Genomic DNA, 25331 nt, shown 5'->3' with positions numbered 1-25331 from the left:
TCCAATCACATGAACAGCTGCCTCAGTAGGAGATAATTGGTCACTTCATTCTACAAAGTAAGTTTTATTCATTTCACATTTAAAGATGAGGAGCACAGACTGTAAAATAAAGGCTTTAGTGACTTTGACTCAATGTGTGGGTTGCGTCCGTCTCAGACAGGAATCACACTAAGCAGCAGCTGCTCCTTTTAACATTGTCTCTGCTTGCCTGCTTCACACCTGAGCCTGAGGAGAGGCTCCACATGGTTGCAGAAGATGTGAGCACACTATCAGAGAGAGTGAGCAAGCTGGGTGGTTCTCCCACACAGGGAACGCTGTTTGACACTCAGGAAACAATAATATGTTTAAATGCAAGCACGTATCAGCAGAAAGCTGAATTTACGCTGAAAATAAGTAGCTCCAGCTGTGCATTCGCACAGTAATTGTGGACTTTAAATGATTTATTTGAACCGTCTTCTGTAAAGGGTGGGTTGGTTAATCAGATCGTTGTTCATTAATGTCTGAATAATTTTCCCTCAACATATTGCACAGACATTGACTTTAAGTCTATACTTTTCCAACAGGGCTGATACCAGGGCCAATTAAGGGAGATCCTGGTTACAAAACGCACGAGCTTCTGTTTGTCTTTGAACACTGCAAAAGCACAAAAAAATAACACAGTTTTTTTATCTAGTTTCTAGAGCAAAAAGAAGTCAAAACTAACTTAAAAGTACATTTGACTGATTAAGTCAATAATTTCTAAATGTTGATTAAAAAGTACTAGTTATAACAAAATATCTTGTTATAAGTGAAAGAGACTCCCATAGGAACTTGTACTTTTTAAAATCTAAGTAGATAAAGTAATGATCTTCTTAAAAACAAGCTCCTATATCTTACAGAAAAGTTACTCGTTAGTTTTTTTTTAAATTTCAAGTGCATTAAGATATTTGCACGAGTAGTAGACCAAAAATAGTTGGTATGATTTTGTATTTTTGCAGTGAAGTTGTTCATATAATACTACCACCCAAAAAAAGAACAGTTCAAATGAATCATTCAGATCGATGAGTGTATTTATTTTTACCTCATTGTAAATTTATGCTACTCGTGGGATTTTTAGATAATAAAAAACTTTCTTGGGGTATCACCTTTAAAGTGTTTAGCAGGGAGATGAGGTTCAAGGTTAAATTGCACTTAGTAATTTCACAGGTAAATGTTGCACTTCTACATTATTTAAAAATGGAAACCATGAAATGTCATTTTGTGTCAGAGGTTTATTTACAACGCTACATGGACATGAAGCTTCACAACCAACAACGCTACAACAGAGCAGAGAAAGGCAAACATGCAGTCAAGTCTACAGTCCGTAACAAAAATATTGACCTATTAAGTATTTTACAGTATCTACAGGGCGTTTATCACTTAGACATTCCTCGTTCCAACCTGCTCCATACGATCAAGATTGTCTTCGATGTGCAACTTTTTCACTTTTGAGACATTTCGTCAAACTTTTACACAAAAGCTTCATAACACCTGCTTCTAGACGAGCGGTACAGTTTAGATTCTCCTACATGTGACGATGCGAGACATTCTCAGGATTCACTTTGCTTCACTGGTAAAAGTCACAACGTTTCAACTTCATATGATCGAACCCAGTGGGCCATCGAGTTCACATTCTCAGTGTGTTTTAGTGTTTTTATCCATCTGCGGCAGCGCTCCTGTGGGGATGCACGTACGTGTTTTGTTTGGACCATTTGACGGAGGGCTCTGTGGTCACTGACGAGGCATTTCAAGGAGAAGGCACGACCACGCTTGTGTCTGTGCGTGTGGGGAGACTAGGTAGGAATCCGAGACTGAATCTGGGCGTGGCTGTTGTCGAGTCCAGGTGGGGGTTCAAGCCAGAGACGTCCATGTCACCCTGGACAGAGAGCAGGAAGAGGAGAGCGCACACGCAGCGATTAGTAACGTATCTGTCCTGAGACTTCAGCGGTCTGACTTACAGCTGGATCCTGCTGACTACATCAGAGGGCTAGAGCTGTCTCCAGTTTCTTTTACTGCATGCTCATCATGGACACACGCATACACACACTCAGAGCTACATAACGGTTTATAAAAAGGCTGGGCTGAGACACGTGTCCACATAACATATGAGGAATTAATGTATTTATTTTCTCCATTCTGTGTGTTTTCTGAGACTGAGTGGACCTTAAGATGATGATGATTCATCATTACAATTCTCAGTAAACTTAAATGATCCCTATAGCTAAAGATGCAAAAAATCCTTAAGATTAATTCATTCCTTATCCAGTTCTTATTTGAAGTATATTAATTTAGTTGGGAACACTCCCTTCATTGAGAAATAATAGTTTCTCAATGAAAAAATTATTGTTCCACAATTAGTAACATCTATAGAAAATCTTCTAACTACTTCTTTACGTTTTTCCATGAAATCCAATTCAATTCAGTTTGTTAATTTAGCGGCAATTCACAACACATCATCCTGAGGCACTTTCTAAAAAAAAATTATTTCAATTTAATCATGCATTCATTCCAACTGAATTCAAACAGTGTGCTAAGCTCAGTTTATTATTCAAGTTAGTTTAAAAAAATTTCTATATAAGGAAACCCAGCATATTGCATCTAGGCGTTGAATTGCAGCATTTATTCCTCCTGAATGAGAAAGTAGCAATAGCGGGCAACTTCCTCTAAATTTAAGGTTCAGAAGCTTTAAATTTGGTGTCAATGATTTCTTGTTTTCCTGGAATATTAATATACACAGAGATCTGTTTTTTTATAGCAATTCTTGAAAATGGGACTCGCACAAGAACGTGTCGTTCCAGTTCAGGCAGACGTGTAAAGTTCTAATAATAAAGCTATTGACCTAAACTTGTTCAGATCTGCAATTTCAGCAGATATTAAAAAAATGTTTCAAATAACAATAAACCCACTTTTATTATATCACAACTCCTACTAACATCTATATATCCTACATGGCACAGCATCAGACCGGATTGGCAGAATGGAATCCGGTCTGAAAAACTTTAAAACTTCTTTTCCCACCTTTGTATTGTACATTTAGCACTAATCTCAGAACATTTTTCATTACTATTTATTAAGAGTTAAAATGTTTTAGTTTGGATGTTGAGTGTCATGGCATGCACACAGGTAGGAGGACAGTATTTTTTTCTTATATTAAGAAAAACCTTTTAGCCAAAGGTAGGAGTAAATGTTAATTTATTTATACACAACCACATCATAACCCCCCCCCCCAAAAAAAAAAAACGTTTTTTAAGTGAAATAAATACAGAGAAACATGGCCGCTCACCTTCCTGCGTTTGCCCTTGCTGTTTAGGAAGAAGTGCATCAGTCACAGTGTCACTGCAGTCCTCTCTCCTCCTTTCACATGAATACTCCCTCAATCCGTCCCCTTCCTCTCCTCCCTCCTCACTTCCTCCTGCTGGGTCGACTCCACAGAGAGGAAGCTCCAAGTATTCAGGAGACTCAACACTTCCTGTCATTTCGTCCTCTCCCACACACTCAGGCTCTGTGTGGCCTTCCAGCCACATTGGAGTATCTTCTTCATGTAGGTGTCTATTTCTGTGGAAAGAAAAACAAAACGGTGTGTAACGTGAACATATCCTGGTGGAGACACCCTTTTGCTTTTTCCTGTTGGCAGACCTTCAAACAGATGAACTCTTTTTTTGCCTACAGCAGCTTGATAATAAAGGCAGTAAGATGAAAAGTGGAGCAGTTCAGTGTTAAGCTGGTTGATGCCCTACCTGCAGGTCTTAACAAAAGCCGAGCTTATAGAAAACAACTCTGCCTCTAGAAAGACGTCAACCATGAAGAGACTTATGCAAATTTGAATCACAATGGATTAGATTAAAACCTTGTTTAGCTGTGTCTTTTTAAAATTCTAATCCAATGTTTTATCTACAGTGATAATATTAGCGTGACATTAAGTAATCAGCTTGGTGACTGGCTTTTACCAGTTTTCAGTTCGACTTGTCCTGATCCTTGACTGGCATTTCTAAAATCCAATCTCAATCCTGTCAGCACAAAAACATCTTGAAGCTACTCATATGATAATTAAATTTTCTACATTGAAATATTTGTTGTATGTCAAACAGGCTGAACATTTTAAAGCAAAGCTGCCATTATTTACGGTTACTGATTCTAATAATTATAATATTGATGTTTATATATTGATTGATATTGGATGTTAAACAACTTAAAATGCCAATTTAGGATTTATAAAGCTGGAGATAAGAAATTAGCCCAGAAACACGGAATAGTGAATCTCTAACAAATGTACAAATCCCCTTTTATTCAGCTATTATTTGCATGGAACCTTTAAAATACTTGTTTAGTGTTTAGCTGGATTTACCAAGTAAGTGGCAAATATCTTCTTGTTCATTAAAAACATTTTACATTCTGCAGGTAATCTACTCAATTGTAGATTACTTCGACATTTCTTGGTTTTGCCTCAAAAACAGTAAATCTTAAATCATCCTACAAGGCAGCATGTTCACCTTTTCACAATTTTAATGTATCGGTATTCAAACTGATTCATGGCCTCTGGGATGTTGCTCATAGAAATGAGCAACATCCCCATAGCATCATACCTAAACCACCGTGTTTCACAGGATGATATGGTTGAAATTCAGTGTTTGGGGGAATCATCTGGCAAACTACCTGTAACCTCTTAACACAAATAATGAGTCTAGATTTTGTAAATCAATAAAATTATTGATTTATTATCTCTCTCTGACCCAGTCAGTGTATTATTAGGCTAATTGTAACCTCTTCTGCACATTTTCTCTCCAACAACAGGATATCACGCGGGTTCATTGTCTCTACTATCATACACCTGCTGGTAAGTTATTCACCCTGCAGAAAAATGATTTCTATTACAGCTAAGTGTGATAATTGAATCACAATGTATATAGATTAACACTCTGCAAGTTCGTACTTGAGCACAAATGTTACTTACTCATCACTGAGGCTCATCTGTGACTGGAAAGGACTGACATCCTGGCTGCGGCCCAAACTGCAGCTCTCATCACAGCACAGAGAGGGGTTCAGGTGTACTGGACCTACACAGCACACACACACACACACACACAAATACAACATAAATTTCAGGACAGTCATCTGCACCATTCATCTTTTCATGAATTGCTCGCCAACAAAGTTAACAAAGCAATCACTGGATTTCTTACAGACTTCATCAACTGAACCTAAACGCACCACAGTGGTGTCTGGAGTCCAGGTGACACTGGCAGCAGGTTCTGTGGGGGAAGTCGTGGAGCCAGCGGGCGTCCAGACAGGAGAGCTCTGCCCCTCTGTAGGGACAGTCCTGAGACCTCAGAGAGGAAGCTGAAAGAAAGAAACGAGCTGCAAACTTCTCAAATTGTTTAGCAAAAACCCATACTTGCAAATGGACTTTAGGTATAAAATACTACAACCTAATCTGTAAAATATCAATAAATGTGAATTTATTGCCTAATCAATTTGTTTCAGCCTCTAAGTCTGTAATCATTCTCTCCGCAGGACAAAGTTGCAGCATAATTATATATAACTGACAAGGCTAACCAGCATCACGTTAATGGTTCATAATAAGGTTCATAATAACTCCTTAGTACAATAGTTTGCATGTTGTGCCAGCTCCAGTGAAGGATGTTGTGCATATTTTAATGGAGGGAAATTACCGACAAAATACTTAACTGAAGCAATCTTTGTGCAAGGAGTAAAAAAAAAAAAAAAGTGACTGGTAACGCCTTGATACCTTCTGCTACACCTCTTTGTTCCTGACATGCTCAAAGGGGACACATGATGTCATTAATTTGTCGCCCGGGGATATTTCACAGGCTTAATCACTTCTAGCCTCACGAATGCAGCTTATTAAACAAGTTCCCACAAATATGCAGCGTCGTTTAATAAAGCTTAGTTCAGCACCCGGTTTGGGAAGTTAACAAAGGAGAAATGAAGTCAAGTTCAGACAGCAGTGAAGCCTCATTTCAAGGCCTTAGCAACTCTTTTTTTCAAACACATTAATCTGCCAACTTAATATCTCTGAAGTCAGGATAATAATTTAAAGGCAGGCTTTAGAATCCATATGGGCTTTTTTTTTTTTTTTTTTTAAACATCTTCAAAAAATTATCTTGCACTGAAATGTCACTGTTGTAATAAACCCACAAAATGTTCAAAAGTAATTCAAGATCAATTTTTTAGAGGCATGAAATCATGAAAGGCCTAAAGTGAGACTTTGGCCTTGTCCACACTTAGCTGGGTCATTATCAAAATAAATGTCCCTGCAACTTTGTTGCAAAAAAATACTATCGTGCATACTTAAACGGGAACAGTTTAAGAAAAGTTTTCACTCACATAAACGCGCACAATTCCGCGCCTCAGTGCTGTTTTAAACAAAAACGCATTAGGAGCAGTGCAGCACAAAGCTAAAACTGGTGTCAGCTAATCGGATTGCTTCAAAACAAACACAACTTCCTATTAGGAATTAAAGAATGCGCCTGAAGGTTAATTTGTGTTGATAGATATATAGATGGAACTACTTTAAATCATGTATTAGAATATAAAGTTAATAAAATACATGACTAAGACAATTGGAAATCATGTCAATCTCAGTTTCCCCATGTAAATACAGAGATTTCCCAAACCCTCTTTGGTCAGAAGTTTTAGAAATAATCATTTTTAGTGATATTAAACTAAAGGACAAAATACCTAAAATATGTTTGTTTTCTCTGCTATGTGTGGAGCTCCACAAGTCTCAGTTTTATGTTCGAATCCTTTTGAAGTTTTAATTATTGATAATGACCTTCAGAGAGTGAAACCTAAAGATGACCTCCAAAATCTCACATTGAACCCATTAACTCAAACTACATATATTGATTTTGTACTTGTACGTGTTAACAAGAACCCATTTCACCAAACAACATCGCAAAAATGTCTTTTTTAGTCTTGCAGGGACCTTAAGACTTGCTTTTGTTGCTTGTGGATAAAATTTCTTTGCTTCTACAAAATTAGGTTGCAAAAATGACAAAAAAAGAGCTAAAAATACTCCAATTCTGGAGTCTCTGTGATGTCGTCCTGCACATTTTAGTAAAAGATTACGACTTGCACATCTTTACCAGCCATTCAGTTTATCAAAGCCACACTCATAAAGAAGGGATTAATAAGAAAACATATAAATGTTTCTTTGAGAAATAAAGAAAATACAACACATAGGAGGAGGGCATCCTGACTGACCGCTGGGCTTCTTCTCCAGCAGCTGCCTCTTGCAGTAGATGACGCACAGAACCAGCAGCGCCAGCAGGACCGTAGCCAGAGCGCTGCAGATGACTGCGGCCAGCGCCACGTCACGAGGACTGGTCACCACAGAGGGCAGAGGCACCAGGTTCACACGCCCACTACCTGCGAAGGAGACCACACAGGGAATGAGAGCAGAGAAATAACACGCTGTTAACTTAAAATGGAAGAAACGTCCATGTTAGTGGGGACAAATACAGCAGTGGGCCATGTGTGTTATCTAATGCGAGTCTCCCCAGGCGATGTGGAAGCAGGAGATTAATTGTCTCTTTGTTCTTTAGGTCAGCTACCTTTCTGCTAAAGCCTAATGAAATAAGCAGAGGAGTTCAAAGACAAAACGCCTGTGGTGGATTCCCTCTTTAACTACCTCTGTCTTGTTCTGAACAGAAGATGATTTACACACATTGCTCTATCTACCACCCCTCTCGCACTTCGACAGGCACACAAGCTAGGACAGCTTTTAAAAACCCCTCAAGTTTCTCTATGTATGGGATAAAATTAGAAAACCTACTCCATCGAAGCGTCTACGTTGTGCTGATTTCATAATGAGGCTCCGTCACGTCTCTCATCCTACCTGAGGGGAACACAATGTCTGTGTTTGCTCCTGCCATCGGGACCCTTAACACACATTCATATAAAGCCTTGAAGAATGCAGCTCATTTTACATGTTCGCACAGCTACGGAGCGTCAGGGCTTAATGCGGCTTAAGGCTAAACATCACAACAGAAAAAAGTGAAGCAGTTTTTTAAAAGAAAAAATTGCTTCTGCTACATGTAATCATCCTTTAATCAAATGAAATTCTCCACGCGGTTGCAGCGGGCGACTCATTTGTGGATTCTTGCAAATGTTTTCGGAGACTTGTTAGTTTAAACAGAGATCACAGAGTGCCACATCACGAGAACTTATTCAGAGTCAGGTTTCACCATCAACTCTTTTTTCAGTTTTCACATGAAAGTGCAGAGATTTAAGCAAATGCAAAATAAAGGCAGAGAGCAAAGAATCACCAAAACACTCTGCAGCTGTGTTTTGAAGAATTAGGTGATAATTAATGGTGGGGAGATCATTACGTGCAACTCTTTTCACATTTCACACAATAACATTATCTGTAGTGAAAGGAAAAACTGAGTTTATCAACATGTGCTGTGTGTCATGTTTGCTTTTTAGTTTTGAGATACCAATTCATCTGCGAGATCAATTTCCAATTGGACCAACACTGATAGCAGATAGGATACATTATCAAAAACACACTCAAAGTCCATTTAAGATTTTACTGCTGGTGAAGGATGCAAGTAATCTGAAACCTGAATTTTTGGTGGAAATTCTGTAAGATCAAGAATGAAAAACAACTATGCTAAAAATACAAAGGGCATCTGTGGCCCTTTTGTATTATTTAAAACCTAAAGCTGATGACTGATGATACTTTTTTTAATCAAGATTATTTCCAAAGAAGTATGAGAGCAACCTTCAAAAGTCTACAAAACAACAGTTAGCGTGCTATGAGCCATAGAGCCATATTGTCAGGTATTTGTCCTGTAATTTGCTGCTAGCAATGTTGCTCAGTTAGCTTTAGTTTAACCTAAATCTTTGTAGAAACCGACAAATTCTGTGTAGGAGAGGAAAGTTAAGGATGGGGAGATTTGCACAGCACAATAACTAAAACATTACCCATAATAGTAATATTTACCACACATCACAATACAACTTTCGGTACACATCATGAATTCTTAGGGGAAACTCTTTCCTTATTATCCACCATTATTAGAGAAAACTTGAGGGCTGAAGACAACACAGAGAAAATTTGAAGCCTTTTAGTCTTGCTGGTGCACCCTTGACATATCAGTCAGTTTATAACTATTCCAAATTTGTGCATAATTTTAAAGCCCTTCTACTCTGATTGTTGTTTTGTCAAAGAAAGACAGTAGCAGCCTAAACTCTCAAGGCCATGTACAAATAGCTCCACACAATTAACTCTGATCTGCTAGAGAAATCACACACAGTCTTCCCCGGTCTGTGTGCGTATGATATTTAAGGCGTGGGTTAATACAGAGCAAACAGTGGCAGGGAGCGTACAGTGACGAGAAGCAGATTGAGCGGTTACCAGTGAGAATGGCAGCCAGAATGAGTGAGTTCTTGTTTGAGGAGATCTTTTTCTAGTCAGCTCCGCTATTTGTTTTTCAGTATATTAATCATAAAGGCGACCAGTATTAGCCTTTTCACGTTCAAGAGCTCTTTGTTTTGCTGTGTAAACATTGCCTAGACCTGGCCAGTTTTTTTCTTCCTCCTCTTTCAGACAGATAGGGGATCAGGGTATTTTAACATTCCTTCAGATGGGAAAATATGATGAAACACTGAAAGCAGCATTTCAAATCTCCGAGAAGGGACAGCAAAGAATCGGTTAGATATAAACAAGAGAACGTACATGATGTCGAATTTATGGAACATTCCAGAGGCATCGTGGCACAGCTTAAACCATGCTGGTTTATATAAGTTCCTGTTTATACAGGCATGTTTGTATTGAAAGGCTTTAGCTGCAGTGAAGCTGATAACTCCTTGTTTGCTCTCAAACCTCCTGGTCAAACTGAAGAATAAAATATAAACCACTGAGGCAAAAAAAAAAAACAACAAAAAAAAAAAACATTCAATCACAGTAAATCAGTTCAAAAATTCTTTTTTGCCCAAAGTATTGACATGTAGAATCTAAACTGTCATCCTAAAGCTAAGTGTTGTTTCCAACTGTGTTAGTGTTTGGTTTTATAGACTCTTAACCAGTCCAGGGCATCTGTGTGGTGTCTGACATCTGACCATAGTGTTTAAACTTGGTCTTCATTGTGAAGGTCAGATCCAGCTCATCCGAGGTGAGCATCAACACAAAGGCAGCCTGTTATCGGAGCGCCGGCAGCTGCAGCACACACAGGTAAACACTGCTCCATTGAACAGACCTCACCTGCTGATATTATCTCCACACAAACCAGACCAATAAACCGCAGCCTTTCACAGACGCACTCACTTTGTGGAATGGCACTTATAGTCCAAATAAAAGCAGCACTTCTTTGCACCTTAAAAGGCTCTTTGACTTATGTCTGTATGAAGGCCTCTAAGGTCTTTCTTTAATGGGGCCATAGCAATGTTTACCCTGATCACTGAATAGGAGAGGAATGCATTTTCTTTGGTATAGACATGATTGTCATTTGTACATAAACATTAAAGATATTTGATTCATGTATTAGGCTATAGTTTCAGTACAGTGAAGAAAATGTAATTTACTAAATTTGACATGGCATGTTAACCAAGATCTGGAATCACAGCTTTAAAATAACAACAACTCAGTCATACAGTATCTTTTAAAGAAGTAACGCAGCAGGGCCCCTCTCCCACCTGTTGCTGAACCCTGCTGTCAGGTTGGCTGACGCAAAACTAATAAACACACTTACAAAAATGATACAATTTGTTATTTGGAAATATTTTCAAGAATGTTCAGACAGTAAACTTATGAAAAACGGGCATGAACGGATGAGATTCTCACAGTATCATAATCCTGTGTACAAATACAATAAAAATGTTTGGTGCGATCTTTTTTTCTTTAGAACAACAGAAGCAATTAGTTGTACTGCTGCTAAAATAATCCAACATGAAGGTTAATGAAGGTATGCTAATGTTATGTTTATCATTTTTTGTGGTTATTTTAATTTTGAAACAAAAATTTAACAAAAAATGTAGGATAAACAAGTCTCTAGACAGAAGCACAAGTAAAACAGGTAGATAACAGTTGGTTAGTTATTCAGAGTGTCTCCTCATGTATAGCATCAGCTTATTAAATTATGTTGTGCTGTATGTTTGAACTGCTTTGGTGCAAAATTAATTTCCCCTATGGGGAGAAATAAGGAACTACACTGGATTATAACACGGTTACTATATGAAGAGCTTAATGGCTAAAAGTTATTTAGTACTTAAGTCTATGCATCAAAATAACAACAACAATTTATACAGTGATTATCATTTTAACCAATATATCATGCTAACAAAAGCAAAACATCCTGAAACTGTAGCATTTCTACAGATTATTACCTTGTAAACTGTTTTTTTTTTCTAACTACCTTTAATTTTTTGTTGTTTTCATTTGCCTTTTATGGCCACCTCCCTACATGAGACCAAATATAATTTATGACCACAAACATTAAGAAAGTTTGCAGTGAAGTTTGCAGTGAAGTTTGCAGTGCTAACTAAACTGTGTTGCATCTTAAACTTTGTTGTGGTTTTCACTCATATTTATGTCACCGTTTCGTTTGACCTTCAGGCTTTGTGGATTATTTGATTATAGTAATTAAGGCTTTAATTTACCCATTAATTTATTGCCTGTATTGACTTGATCTGGTGACATAACGCTTGATGGCAACAGAAGCACTTCCTCTTCAGCTCAGATTGAACTTTTTGCCTTCGTGTCGAAGCTGACTCGATTTGTGTGCATGTAACCATCTCTTCTCTGGCAACACCAAGCATGATTATTGCCGCTTTGACAGTTTGCGTATAGCTTGAGTGAGACAGGAGGCAGGACAAAGTGTTTTGCGATCAGCAGCTATCATGATCCCACACGCCTGCATCGGAGTGGCTTCGATGAGTGTGAGTTTAAATACTGGAACCGCTGCTTTAAGCTGCTGGTAGGCTGGAGGCTTTCCTTTTTCTTTTTTTTTCTGGGAACTGGATTCATAAAATTAAATACTGAAGGATTTTTAACAAGTTTTTTAACTGCACTGGAGCAGCATTTTGGGACATAATGACATCTAAGAAGTCCAATTTTAGTATGTGGACTTGAAATGTCTGAAAAAGCATTAAAATGGTTTTCGGGTCTGAATAACTTCAGGAAAAAAGGAGAAATTAAAATAGTATTCATTTCCAGACTTTCTTTCTCATTTCATAATGTATAATAAACAAGTAAATCTATAAACACATTGGGTTTTTTTTTTTGTTTACAGAGTTTTATGTCCAAGTGAAATGTATTTGCCACATCACAACTTGAATTTTTAAATGTATCAGAAGTCCCAAGCTGATTAGTTTTACTTGAAAAACAATCAAGCAATTTATCTCATTCTAAGGAATAAAGATTCAGATAAGGTCAAACCTTTTTCAACAGATTTTTCAACGTTTTGCTTAAAGGTTGCATTAATTATGCCTAATGGCTGGATTTTATCACTTTTGTCTGTGAATAAACTGAAAAACATTTAAAATTCCTGACTGGCTGATTTATGAAGCCCATTGTAATAAAGTCAGAACAGGAAGACGCTACCAGAGAACACATACAGGTTCAACTCCACCGGGACGGTGAACTGTTTCAGCAGATGAAACGCATTACAGAGGATGAAGAAATCCATAAAACACAACCTCATTTTAACTCTAAAAAGCCACTGGGGGAAGAGCGAGAAAGAAGGAAGGAGGGGGGAAGATTTACAGTCCACCCCAGACTACAACTGCTTCCCCCTGCACAGCTGCACCGCTGCCCCGGGCCAGGGTGGCCTATTAGAATGATCTGCCCTTTAAGTTTTCACCATCCTCCTCGAGATAACAGCCGTGGATGGGGGTGAAGGGCGGCTGAGAGGGGGGCGTGGCAAGACTTTCAAACATTTGGAAATACTCCACTGAGAGTCCCTGTAGGAGCGAACCACCGGCTATGTTCCCACACACAATGGCCATTTTGTTTCACAGGCCTCCTCCAGTATCAAAACGGGAAGCGGCACAGATGGACAAATGAGCAGACAGAGGGAGGCCTGTCGTCTCAAGGTCAGCGTACACATCCAGGTTTTCTTTTTTCTTATCCACATCAATAAAGAGGCGAGATTAAAGAACAAAGCCAAGAGCAGCCGGTCCAATGACGCCTCCATTCTGCTGTGCAAAGACTGCAAATGTTGTTTAGGTGATATTTCCCCTCTTCCAACACTCAGTAAAAGCTCCCTGCAGGAAGTCACGCTCAATTACCACAGGTAGAAGTTCATTTGCTTGTTGGTTTCATTTGCAAACCTGAAATCATACGGTTGCTCTTGGCCAGGAGGAAGAAGTTAATAGGATGTGCATCCTAATGGAATATGAGCTGTGTGGATTTATTGGAACACATTCCCAGTTTCTTTTGTCCACATAAATGCCAGAAATTAAAGCAGCAAACTCGGAATTGTCGCAATTGGTGTTGAATCAAACAAACATGCAGCATTTTTCATCAACTGTGCCTTGAAAAGGTATTCACACCCCTTAAACTTTTGGACTGTTAAGTCATATTACAACCAAAAAATATACCAACAAATTGTAGTGCATAGCTGTGAAGTAAAAAAAAAGAAGTTGTACATGGTTTTAAAAATCTGTGAAATGTTGTACTGTATGTATTTGCACCTTTCAGTAGCAGTGTCTCTACGTCTCTAAGGTTTGCACATGGAAGCCTGCTTTAAACGTTTCTACCACTTTCAGGGACGTTTTCTCATTTAGCCCAAACTGAGCACTGAAAATGAGTGGCATGTTCTATAATCCAATATAATCCCATGCTGGCAAATCTTAGGTAGCCATTGCAGGATCCAATTCAGCTCTTCAACTTCCCAGCTTTGAAATCCCAGCATTTATTTATCTTCGTAACATAGCTGGCTGCCTCGGTTGGACTTAGTGAGTCAAACACAGCTCGCTCCACCCTTAGAAAGTTGTGGTTCTGGTTACTCTTGAGGACTTTGTGCTGGCATGTTGAGTGTGTGTCTGTGTGTTGGCTTTGTTGTGGCACTGGGTTTTGGTTCCACTCGCATTTGGCAAGAAGTTCAAATGCGTGTGTTTGTGATGGTGGTGTTTGCTTTCTGACTTTTGTATCTCTGTTGTTTCATGTTCGAACATCTCCTGCTGCGGATTGGGGAGTCTGTTTTCTGGGAGCATTTCAAGCCAACGGTTAGGAGTGGTCAAATGATTCAAAAGTGCTTACAATTGGGCTCATATGGAGGCGGAGGGTCCCCACAAGGTATGCACTCCATGTCCTGGAATCCACTTAATTTTGTTTTCCTATAAAATCTGTTGCAGACACAAGGTTACATGTTTAGTAAACAAAACAAACATTTTTTACTATAAAATTAGACAGATTGGTGATTGAGTGCTCTCTCACCCCGGTAGACAGTCGCCACACACGGCGTTGCTGGTGGTGGAGCAGTTGCCTTTCTGGAAGCGGTTGATGAGGCCACAGTCCAGACAGGGTTTGCACTTCTGCAGGCTCCGGTCCTCTTTGAAGCGGCTGCTCCGACAAGGCACGCACCGGGCATCCTCTCCATAACCAAAGCCACATTCCTGGGGGGATTAAAGGAGAAAAATACACTGAGTAAGAGGCGGTGGGGCTGAGGGGGGGGAGTTGGTTGATTTGGGCTCATGTGCAGATGGTGAAAGGGGGAGTTTGAATGTGAACTGCTGGGAGTCCTGAAATTAAAGAATGATCTTAGCCCGCTGGGTTAGAGGGTAACAATGGCCTGCCTCTTTTGAGAGTCCATCTTACACAGCCAATAATCTCCCTGACTCTCTCAGTATGAATGAGTCGCCTTCCGCTGCAAGACCCAGAGGGGCCATGCATTTGAATAATAAAGCTTGTGGGGGACACCCACTGTTGTATTATCGCAGGTTTATTGCTGTGTTTTTTAAACTACTCCCAGTCTGAGCTGACTCAGTGAGGGCCCTGTTGATTGAGAGGCTGGCTAGCAAAGGAAATGCTTCAGGAAGAGCGCAGGGATTATAAAGAAGTAGATGGAGGGAAAAGCATATGAATACTTGTTTTGTGCTAAACCATTAAAGGTGCCTTTATAGAGGCCAGCTTCTCTTGCATGTGTGAATGATCTAATGCGAATCACTCCTCTGCATTAGATTGTTTCAGCAAACATTTCATGTGTAAAACACAGCACCCTACTGCCTAGTGTACTTCTGATTTCAGTCTCTTTTGCGTAAAGCTTCACAGTAAAGTCATACATTTTGAACTGTAATCTGATATAGTCTAATGCCTTCTTAATAAAAGTGGTTTAAGATCACACTTATGTCTTTATTTTAAGTAATGCTAGAGTGATCTGCTTAATAATTTTGAAAAACAAACCATTAATATGATGTTTAGCAAAATGCAAAACATTTTCTGCCATGAAGTTTGGACAGACACTGTTTAGAAAAATACAATAAACCACCTTAGATTAAGTCACCCCACCTCATCCTCCAAAAAGTGTTATGTGGATATTTTTAATGGACAAGAACTTAAGAGAAATAGGTTCGGTCAATCAGAATTATTAATGTGTTTATGTTTATGTCAGACTTTGACCTTCATGTTGCGAGTCATTCAAATTAATAAAGTTTATTGCAGCTGGTTTCTTCCTGAGCTTTGATTGTGGTGTGACATACCAACATCTTCACTGGCACATATAGTATTTAGCCCCCTTTAAAAATGTCCACATCCCCCTCAGCCCTAAACCTGAATCCTGAAGAAACCCTGTATGTTGTCAGCTAAAAACAAAAGTGGGGAATAATACCCAAGAGTCTAGAGAGATTATGCCAAAACAAAAGGGCAAAGATTTTGTGGTATAGATTTACAAGGGTCTCACTTTCTCAGACCTATAAAGATAAAATTACAATCTGGCCACTGTGCATCTCTCTTCCCAGATATCCATATCTCTGAAACTCATGTTGAAAACCTGGTGACCTTGATAACAGCTAGACATTTGGATGACAGCTGATATTACTGTACACTGCACAGAATGAAAATACCCTCCAGAAATGACATCATACATTGTTCATTCATTATCGGCTCTGTGGCAGCTGTACTCCTGTAATCCAGGATCCCCACATTGCTCTCCAGATCCTGGAGGACAGGCATATAACATTAAAGTGAAGGTCAACTTCAAAAAGAACTTCTCTCCTCACCCGTGTCCCGTTTCACTGGCCTGGCATGCACTCCAGCTGGAATGTGGGCAGAAGACTTTGATACGGGGGGGGGGGTTAGGGGAAATAAAAATGGAGGTCGGAGGCAAAAATGTGATCTTGCTCGGGCACAGAGAGGGAGGATTAGAAAGACGGCCCTTCCAGCCAAACACATGTGAGCCTGACATTGAAACCTTGAGCCGTGCTTGGCCAGGTGGCCCAGATTGGATGGGCCTATTGCAGCTGTTCCTCTGAGCTCTCCATATAAGGCCGTACAATGCAGTAGGGCAGAGTAGGGCACCAAGGAAAGAAGAGAGAGATGGCTTATGCAGTAGGGAAAGACAAATGAATAAGACTCATCTTTGCATGTCATAATCTTCGATTTTGTCAAGACAGTTAATTGAAAATGGATTTGCAGAGGAGCGATTGCGGGATAGGGCCTGGTGACCTGCTTCCACATGAAGGAATGGGGCCTCAGGATGATTCAGTCCAACCAGGCCCGGCATTGGCACAAGTACTGTTCATGGGGCACCACTTGTCAGGATGGGCCAGTGCTACATAGACACAAGCAGGTCAGAGCACTGAAACAAAGAGGAACAAAGCCAAGTCCTGCTCCTCATGTACAGACCACAAAGGATACTAAGGAGCAATGTCTTCTTCCTTTTATAACAGGAAACAAGACACAATAGAGCTGACACTGCTCTGACACAGGCACAGGAGAGGCTCACAATATGTTTACTTCGGTAAAAACAGTTTCCTCATATCAATCTATTTTCATAGTGTAAAAATATGTAATCGGCCCATGAAAATATCAGATTGAAAGTCAACACAACAAATACTAACAAGTGCTATTATATGTAAACATAAAATGTAAAAGGCATTTATAACTGTGGCAAACATCAGCTACTTTAAGCAGCTTGAATTTCCAAAATGTAATCAGACTCACAGCTTATCAAGAGTTTGGAGATAAAATGGTTAACCTTCGTGGTCTCTGTGCCGTATCAGAAGGTGTAGATGGCATCAGCATAAACAAAACAGCAGCATAACAGTTTGAAGGTCCTAAACTACATTATTTTGAGAAAGTAACTCTGTTTTGGCCAAATCATCAGCTGAACCAGACAGGAGAGGACAGAGCTTCTGGAGAGTAAAGGCCAAAATTCAAAACGGGAAAAAAAACATGTCACATTGAGTTTGTTAACTGCAATATTATCTTTAAAGTACTCAATTTGGAAAAAAAATGGCACTTTAAAAGAAATCTACAGACAATGTATCAAATTATGCATCTACCACTTCTACACAAACAGATAGAAACTACTTAGAAATGGCTTTACATGCCCTCAAAAACCATGAAAACAAAATAAAATAAGCAGATGCTTGACATCACGTTCCCCTGCATGTACTATCTCCTGATCTTGTTTGGCTGAGACTGCCAAGCATAACAGCCGTGTGGAGGGGAGAGAGGGGCCGAGCTGGCTGGGTCCTGATGCGTGTTCAGACGCACAGATATTTCTGAGATTAAGAGGGAATCACGGTAGGAGAGGGGAGGGGGGCGGCTGGTCATATGATCCTGTGATGAAACAAGTCTGGAAACACTGCCAACTCCGTTGGAGCAAGATTCTGTTTAGCTCATAACACAATGAAACCTCTTTGTTTAGAAAGACTCTGAAAACGTCTTCAGATGTAAAAACTCTGCACCAAATGAACAACTTTTCTGTTGCTTGACAAAAATGAATATTTGTGAAGGCTTTTTAGCCAGCAGCACTCAACGGTTCTTTGTCTTGGGTTTGCTGTTGCAGGAATAATTACCATCTTTCTATGCTACATATTGATGTTACATCAAAAATACATGTTCCTGACATTTCTTTGTTCTTTTTTGCCACTGGCATTTTTCTAGAATGCACTGGAAGCCCGGTAAGCCTTTTTTCTAATGAAATCTGGAATGAAATATTTGTCAGGGAGAGAAAGAGTAAGTAGTTATAATGGACTATGTCTGGGTGGCTACTTGAGCAACAGTTAGCGTGGCGGAGCTAATTGATGTTTGTCAGAGCAGCTTCCAGAAGCAAACGTCCAGAGCAAACTGGGCCACATTCCTCTGAAATCTCTATAGCAGCTGCACAGAGGGACTCCAGAAGTCCGCTTCCTTCCCCACCGGGTCAAACCCCCATCGTTTTTAGGGTTACGCAGACCTCTGATCACAAGCTTTTCTAACTCTGGGAGTCTTTCCCCCGGTCCCAGGCTCTGGTCTTCTCTTTGAGCCAGCATCCCGCTACCTTCAGAGAAAGAGTGAAGCGGCCAATTATTAACCAGGACCCCAGGGTGGCGGGCAGGACTCACGCCTGCTGAGCAGGCAGAGAAACTGGAGAATCACTGAAGCATGTTACTAAGCACACAGTGCATGTTTGTGTGCTGGCAGATTAAAGGCGACAGGGCTTAAATGTGTTCAACAGATGTAAAGCTGAGGGTAGAGAGTGTTTTCATCTTTAATTTTCCTGCTGCTAATGTATTTTTGTTAGAAACATCTGCCTAATATCCAACCATACTCCAAGGCTGCAGATCATAAAGTGATACAAACTTCTGATGCCCATTTTGTGTGTGTGTTTAAGTTCTTAGTAGAGTATAATTAATTACCTGCAGTTGTGCATTATATATACAGTATATACAGTATATATATACAGTATATATATATATATTTAGTCAAAAGTGACTTGTACTATTTGCTTCATTACTATTCCCATAATTCAATGCATTTCATCTGGCTTTTATGACATAGCCGGACACAAATAGCTTCTAATTGTAAAGTAGAAGGAGAGGGGTTTTTTTCTGGCCGTTTTTAAATTTTACAACTAAAATCTGAAAAGTGTGTAGTACATTTTTGCAGTCCCTCAGAGTACATCGATCTTTCACTGGAATTACAGCTGTGAGTTTTTTGGAGCATGTCTCACCAGCTTTGAACATCTAGAAACTAAATATTCTATCTATATTTATTTTCAAAGCAGATCTCTGTCAGATTGCATAAAGAGTGTCTGTGAACTTGAACTTTCCAGTTTTGTCAAATCAGATGCTTGTTTCTGGTTGCTTTCCTGCAAATAGGTAAACCTCCAGCTCAGTCTCAAATCTTTTTGCAGATTACTAGGTTTTTACTTTCACAGCTTCTGTATTCAGTTTTATCAACATTTCTGACCAGATTCCTAACCTCTGCTGAAGAAAAGCATCCCCATAGTATGATTCTGCCACCACCATGTCTCAAGATGTGCCTATAATAATTTTCATGAGACAATTGCGCGGATTAAATAACACAAAGGTAGATTTTATTTCCTAACAAGTTGCCTTCTGAAATCAGATGAACTCGATTTTGTAAGGGGTATCAGAGTAAAGGGGAGATTACGCAGCAGAATGCCATACTTGTCAGATATTCATTTCATAAAAATTAAAAGCAGGGTCCCTTTTCTACCATTTAATATTTGTGCAGTCCTTTGTGTTGGTTTAACCCGTAAGATTCATTGCCGCCTGTGGATATAATGTGACAAAAAGTTTGAGGGGTATCTATATTATTCTATGTCCTGTTTATTTGGCTTCCCATCACTGCCTCCACTTGCCAGGGTGGGTAGGTGCTGTAATCGGCGCTGCTAGAGAGGAAAAGGGCCTTTTACTCACCAGCCCTAACTGACTCTACAGAGGCCTGTTTGTACAAAGCTCACAGAAAGCTGCGGCTCAGGGGGTGGAAAAGACTCTATTCCCTGTTGAGAGAGCTGCAAGCTTAGGCATGGCTTGCTTCAGAGGGTGAAGACAATGAGTTGGACCGGGCGCGATGGGGAAAGACAATGGAAGCCATTCAGCTGGAGGAGGTCAAAAGCATGGGTGTGACAGATTAAAGAAGGGCCGGCGTTGTTGGACAAGAAGTTAATAACGGTTTGGCGGCTCTTTGGATGAAAGGGAGGAAGCAATAAATAAAGCTGCTCGTTTCCCCCAACATGTGATCTGAAACACTTTTCTCAAAGTCTTTTTGATCGATTCCAAAGACATATCTTACATTTGGACACAGAGTGCTGGATATATCTGTCTAACAGAAGAGACGATTAAAAGGCAAAAACGTATCTCAAAACAGTTGTGCTCCAACCTTAGAAAGCTCCTGTCCTGCATCGCACTGTTTGCAGGGTTTGCAGTTCCCAAAGCGGTCCTTGTACTGCTGCTCTCTGCACTCTCTGCTCTCCTCCATGGCTCCCACGCCGATCTGAAGGGAAACAGACATTTGGTGAAAGTTAAAGATTCCTGCATTTCATCACCACTTCTGTCCGTGACAGATAAAGACAACCCCTTCCACAAGCAACACATCACTTTGTCTCATGATACTTTAAGAGGGTCCAAGTCATTGCTATGGACTCCTTCTGATAGTAACGCCTGAAACAGATGGGATGTGAGGAGATCAAACCTTAATGAGTCCTGTGGGAAACTTTGTAGCTGGCAACAATACAGAGATCACAGAAAAACAGGGAGTCTGGGCGGCAGATATAATCATAAAAGCACAGTGGATGGGGAAAATATGACAGCAGGCACTCAGATGGGAACTCTCAGTTTCTTTTTCAACACTGGAGGACACACAGTCAGCATATGCAGTTTATAAAAGGTAACATATTTTGAAAAGTCATACACATTGGTTTCTGTCAGAAGATGTTTACAATGGCATTTCTGAGAAGGTTTTAATCACAGTTATGTGTTGCCCCTCCCCACCTGTTGCTGCAGCTACCTGGACGAAGGATAATTCCCTTTTCCCTCATTTACAAGAAAAACGGTTTTTAGAAATGTTTCCATGAATTAAAAACATCAGTCATGCCACAGAAGCTAAAGGAGTGCCACCCGTCAACCTGCCACCCACCACAACCCTCCCATAAATGATTCTGTGCACTGGTCAGCTGGCTGAAAGGAGGCTACTACACTTTTCCCTCAAAGAAAAAACAATTCTGGTGGTAGAAACAAAGCGGCTCCCATCGCTCCCATAGCTACCCGAGAAAGCAGCCAGACTAACTCATTTTTGTCAAGATCGATGTCTAATAAACAAAACACCCATACATACAGTATGTTACAGATAATATAACAGTGATAATCCATATATATATATATTAAATAATGATAATAATACAATTTATCACAAATATATACAAGTAAAAGCGTTCCTACCAAAGCTGAGAAGATGATATGTGCAGTTAGCAGGAGCGACAAACTGTGTGGAAGCCTCCAAAACATCTTGATGGTCACCTACTGCTTTGAGCTGAAAGCAAGAACATACCAGTCAAATCTTTATATTCTCACGTTAAGAAGCAAAGGCATATTTGGTTGGGACAATATTTTCAAGATTTTCAATAATAACGAATGATATGACGGTTTTGATCAAAATTTGACTACAATTTGTTTTCTTCTTTACAGTGAAACACCACCGAGTCTGGGTAGTTCTAAATTAATTGTGTAGAGTTTGGTGAAAATAAAAAACAATATGTAAGACAGAGTAAGTTGTCGATATCTTTGAAAGCACACACAAAAAATCTAATTTTAATTTAAGCATGTGCAGAGAGCATGAACATGACTGGAATCTAGAGGAAAGAACGCTTTCCAAAAAAGAAACCTGAAATAAAATGTAACATTTATTAAAGTCACATTTCAGTGTCGTATATCTTAAAGGAAAGCATTTTAAACAACACTGGCAGAATCTGTTTATCCTACTTAAACTATCACTTAATAATAAAATAAGAGTAGTTTTCTAAATTATGAGGACTTCTTATTTAGATTTTTTATACTCTGCATAGTGGTGCGGTCATATATTTGGACAAAAAAAAAAAGCAATTTAGGCAAGATTAGTATAAACATAGTTGTTTGCCGGGACTTGAGTACAAATACAACAAAAAGAGCTGGTCAGGAGGATTTGTTTATTCTGAATAAAGGATATAAAAACAATAAATCCCTTAAGTTCAAATCACTGAAAGGAAAACTGTCATATCATGGGTTTGTTCCTCACATTACAGGTTCAATAGTTTGGTAGAACCAGAAGCAAAATGAATGCACGTGTAAAGCCACCCCTTCATTTAATTTAGTTCAAATATTTAATTTGACCTAAGTAAACTGTAACTCACATCTCACCCTGCTTGTTATTGAATGCAACCAATCCAAAATTAATCAACAATTCCTAAATAGCAGCTCAAAAATGTAGCCACCAAAAAGCAAACAAGAAGACTGAATTCAGCGTGATAAACAGTGAAGGTTTGTCATGGTGACTTTTACTGTGATCTGCTAAAATCCAACTCTGTTTCCCGTCAGTGAACGACGCTGAACTCAGCTGAACTCAGCGCGTTTCTTACCTGATCAAAAAAAAAAAAGAGCAGGCTGTTGGTTAAAGATCCCAAAAAGTGGACAGCAGACCGGCGAAAGGCGTGTTTCCCGCACCGGTCCGCTCACCATGTCAGCGCCGCAGCTCCTGCACCGCACCGCACCGCACCGTACAGCTCTGCTTTGAGCTGCAGCAGCAGCAGCAGCAGCAGCTCAAGCGCAGATCAAAGGCGGGGAGAAGGGGCAGGCTTTATGGATCTGATCTGTGATCAGCCAGCCTACATCAAAGACACGCTTTCACACAGAGAGAGACGAAGAGAAATGCGCACAGACACGCCTATACACAAACACACGCGCACGCGCACGCCTACATATATGTATGAATGATCAGAGTCTTCAAGCCCGGTGCTTCCTGTATCAGATCGATGAGAGCAAACATTAAATTTAATACATGTTGAGACGCTAACCCGCAATTTGTGTCGCTTTTCTCCAGGGGCGTTTCTAGACACAAAGCCAGTCTGGAGCACATGTTCGGAAAATAAATAAAATTTGAATTTTTTGGGATTTTCTTTTCTTTTGGAATTTTTTTGTAATTATATGAAGGATATGCAAAAAAAAAAAAAAAACACTAATAAAATATAATATAATATAATAATAATCTTTTACTTAATGGACCCCGATTTAAAGTTTATAGTGATCTACCTTGTATTGTTCCCTTTAACGTGACTGGCAGCTCGTCACTTTTTCTTTTTTTTTGCAAAATCAAATCCAGTCAATTAAAACTTCAAAAGAGTCCACACCTCTATCAAACATTCTTTTCTGAGGATCCAGACGGTCTGTATGAAGCAAAGTGTAGAACAAGATGCTGGTTTGTTCTACACTTTTGCTGTGGCTTGGATTCAGCAAAACCCCATAATTTACCTTGTCTTAATTAGAGTTTGAATACTGCTTATTATTAGCATTTGCAATTCATTAGATATACTTCTGATATCTTTTGCCTGTTTTATAAAGTTCGGTTGCCATCACACACGTATCCTTTGATAGCTAATTCTTTTGCTTTTTCCATGGCTCTGAATCCAACAACACCCATGTACGGATAAAACATGCAAGTCTGCCAGGAGTCCAAATAACACTTGCTTCTGTGGTATGCAGAAAACCACCAATGAATGCGTAACACACCAGCTTTAAAGCAGATGGGTCAAAACAACAGAAGACAATGCTGCTGTCAGCTAAGAGCAGGAAAGCAAGGTTGCAGTTCATACAGACTCACCACGATTGGACAATAACAGCTTAAAAACAATATTGCCTGGTTGGATAAATCTTGATTTCAGCTGCAACATTTAAGTTCTGAATTTGGCATACTAAATTGCACAAATCAGTCTGGTGTTATTGTTGGGATGGCGTTGGGGACATTTTTCCATATTTTGGCACCCATTGGACCCCAGCTGGGCATAATTTCAGACCCACAGTCTTCCTAAGTATCATATCTGACCACCATCCTTTAAGTGCACCCATATTCTAATGCGATACTTCCAGCAGGATAATGCACCATGTCACATCTCAAATCATTGAGCTCAACACTGGTTTCCTGAACATGACCATGAGTTCAACTGCACTTCACTGGTCGCCACAGACACCATTTCTCAATCCACTTGAACTCCTTTGGGATAACGTGGAGCAGCAGACTCATATCATGGATCTCATGAGCATTTTCCCAATACCTTGTTAAATCAATAAAAATTAAGGCAATTCCCAAGGCATAAGAGGGTCCAAACCAGAACTACTGTGGGTCACCTAACAAAGTGTTTGATTAGTGTATTGTTTAGCACTGATTGTTTTAAGCCATTTTAAAGTATTCTTTCCTCTACCAAAGTCCAACAGTCCTTATTACTCTAAAGGTTCCCTGATATGAGAGTTTATTTATGGCTTCAGTGACACAACAGCACAGCAATAAAAAAATGCAAAAGTTTAAACTCACTTCTAGGCAAAAAACTTGTGCATACATGCGTGCGCTTGCCCCTATGTATGTGTGAGTGTCAACCAAGGCAAAGACACAAAGGACAAAAGTTCAGCCCTGCAGTAAAGTGGCCAATTATACAGTACAGGTCTGGGCATGTCATGGAATACAACAATCCCGGGAAATTAGAGTATACTCACATGTAAATGTGCTTCAAAATCATAAAATGGTCAATTGTATTTATTTTATGTAAAATACAGGTTGTTATGACTATAATTTGTTTCTGCCTTTAAGTTTTGTGTACCATGAGTTAATAATTTAATTGAATTGAATCATTAATTCACTACATAAAACAATTCCATTGTGTAATTTATAAAGAACAATAAATATTTTGTTCATGTTTGCACTGAATATATTCGTGTGCTGGGGTTAAAGTTGTAGAGCGGTGTTTGATGCAGTGACATGAGCCATCTAGCGTTGATAGAGGAGAACTACAACCAAACGTTTTTGACTTGAGTCAGAAGGTAACAGCTTTCCTTTTGTCGCCATCTACCTGTGTTGAATTGTAAGAGCAGCCAGGTACCACAGTTTTCTTTCAATATGTTCATATTATCGCAATAAATAAGTTATTTGTATTTTTTTAATTGAATAAAATGTAAAAAGCAGATTGCTAAAATGTTAATAAGTAATGATACATAACAAATAAATGCAACTAGCTAATGCTACATTGTGTTTCACCAAATTTCTATATTTGTGTTATTTGATCAATAATTGTTTTTATCTGTTTTGTTTATTTCCTCATCAATTTGCAGTCTTTAATCTTTTCAAATAGCTATTAATCAGCCGTGCGCCGGCGTGGCGT

General features: G+C 39.4%; 1 protein-coding gene across 2 annotated transcripts; it reads right to left on the bottom strand.

The window, feature by feature from the left end:
* Positions 1-1230: 1230 nt before the first annotated feature.
* On the bottom strand, positions 1231-22722 carry LOC116707852 (tumor necrosis factor receptor superfamily member 19-like). Of its 2 annotated transcripts, none has more exons than XM_032545512.1 (10): positions 22545-22722; positions 21373-21463; positions 20315-20428; positions 14420-14598; positions 14243-14328; positions 7243-7407; positions 5227-5355; positions 4970-5072; positions 3302-3573; positions 1231-1894 (listed from the first exon to the last, which is right to left on the bottom strand). In XM_032545512.1, the coding sequence occupies exons 2-10, from the start codon at positions 21436-21438 to the stop codon at positions 1890-1892; spliced, it is 1119 nt and encodes a 372-aa protein (XP_032401403.1). In that variant the 5' UTR covers positions 21439-21463; positions 22545-22722; the 3' UTR covers positions 1231-1889. The 2 variants fall into 2 exon arrangements, with proteins under 2 accessions (XP_032401403.1, XP_032401404.1); XM_032545513.1 differs by having other exon boundaries at positions 22642-22722.
* Positions 22723-25331: the final 2609 nt, after the last annotated feature.

This window comes from Xiphophorus hellerii, chromosome 18, assembly GCF_003331165.1.
Source record: "Xiphophorus hellerii strain 12219 chromosome 18, Xiphophorus_hellerii-4.1, whole genome shotgun sequence".
Classification (NCBI taxonomy): Eukaryota; Metazoa; Chordata; class Actinopteri; order Cyprinodontiformes; family Poeciliidae; genus Xiphophorus; species Xiphophorus hellerii.
This window is presented reverse-complemented; position numbering and strand designations above follow the sequence as displayed.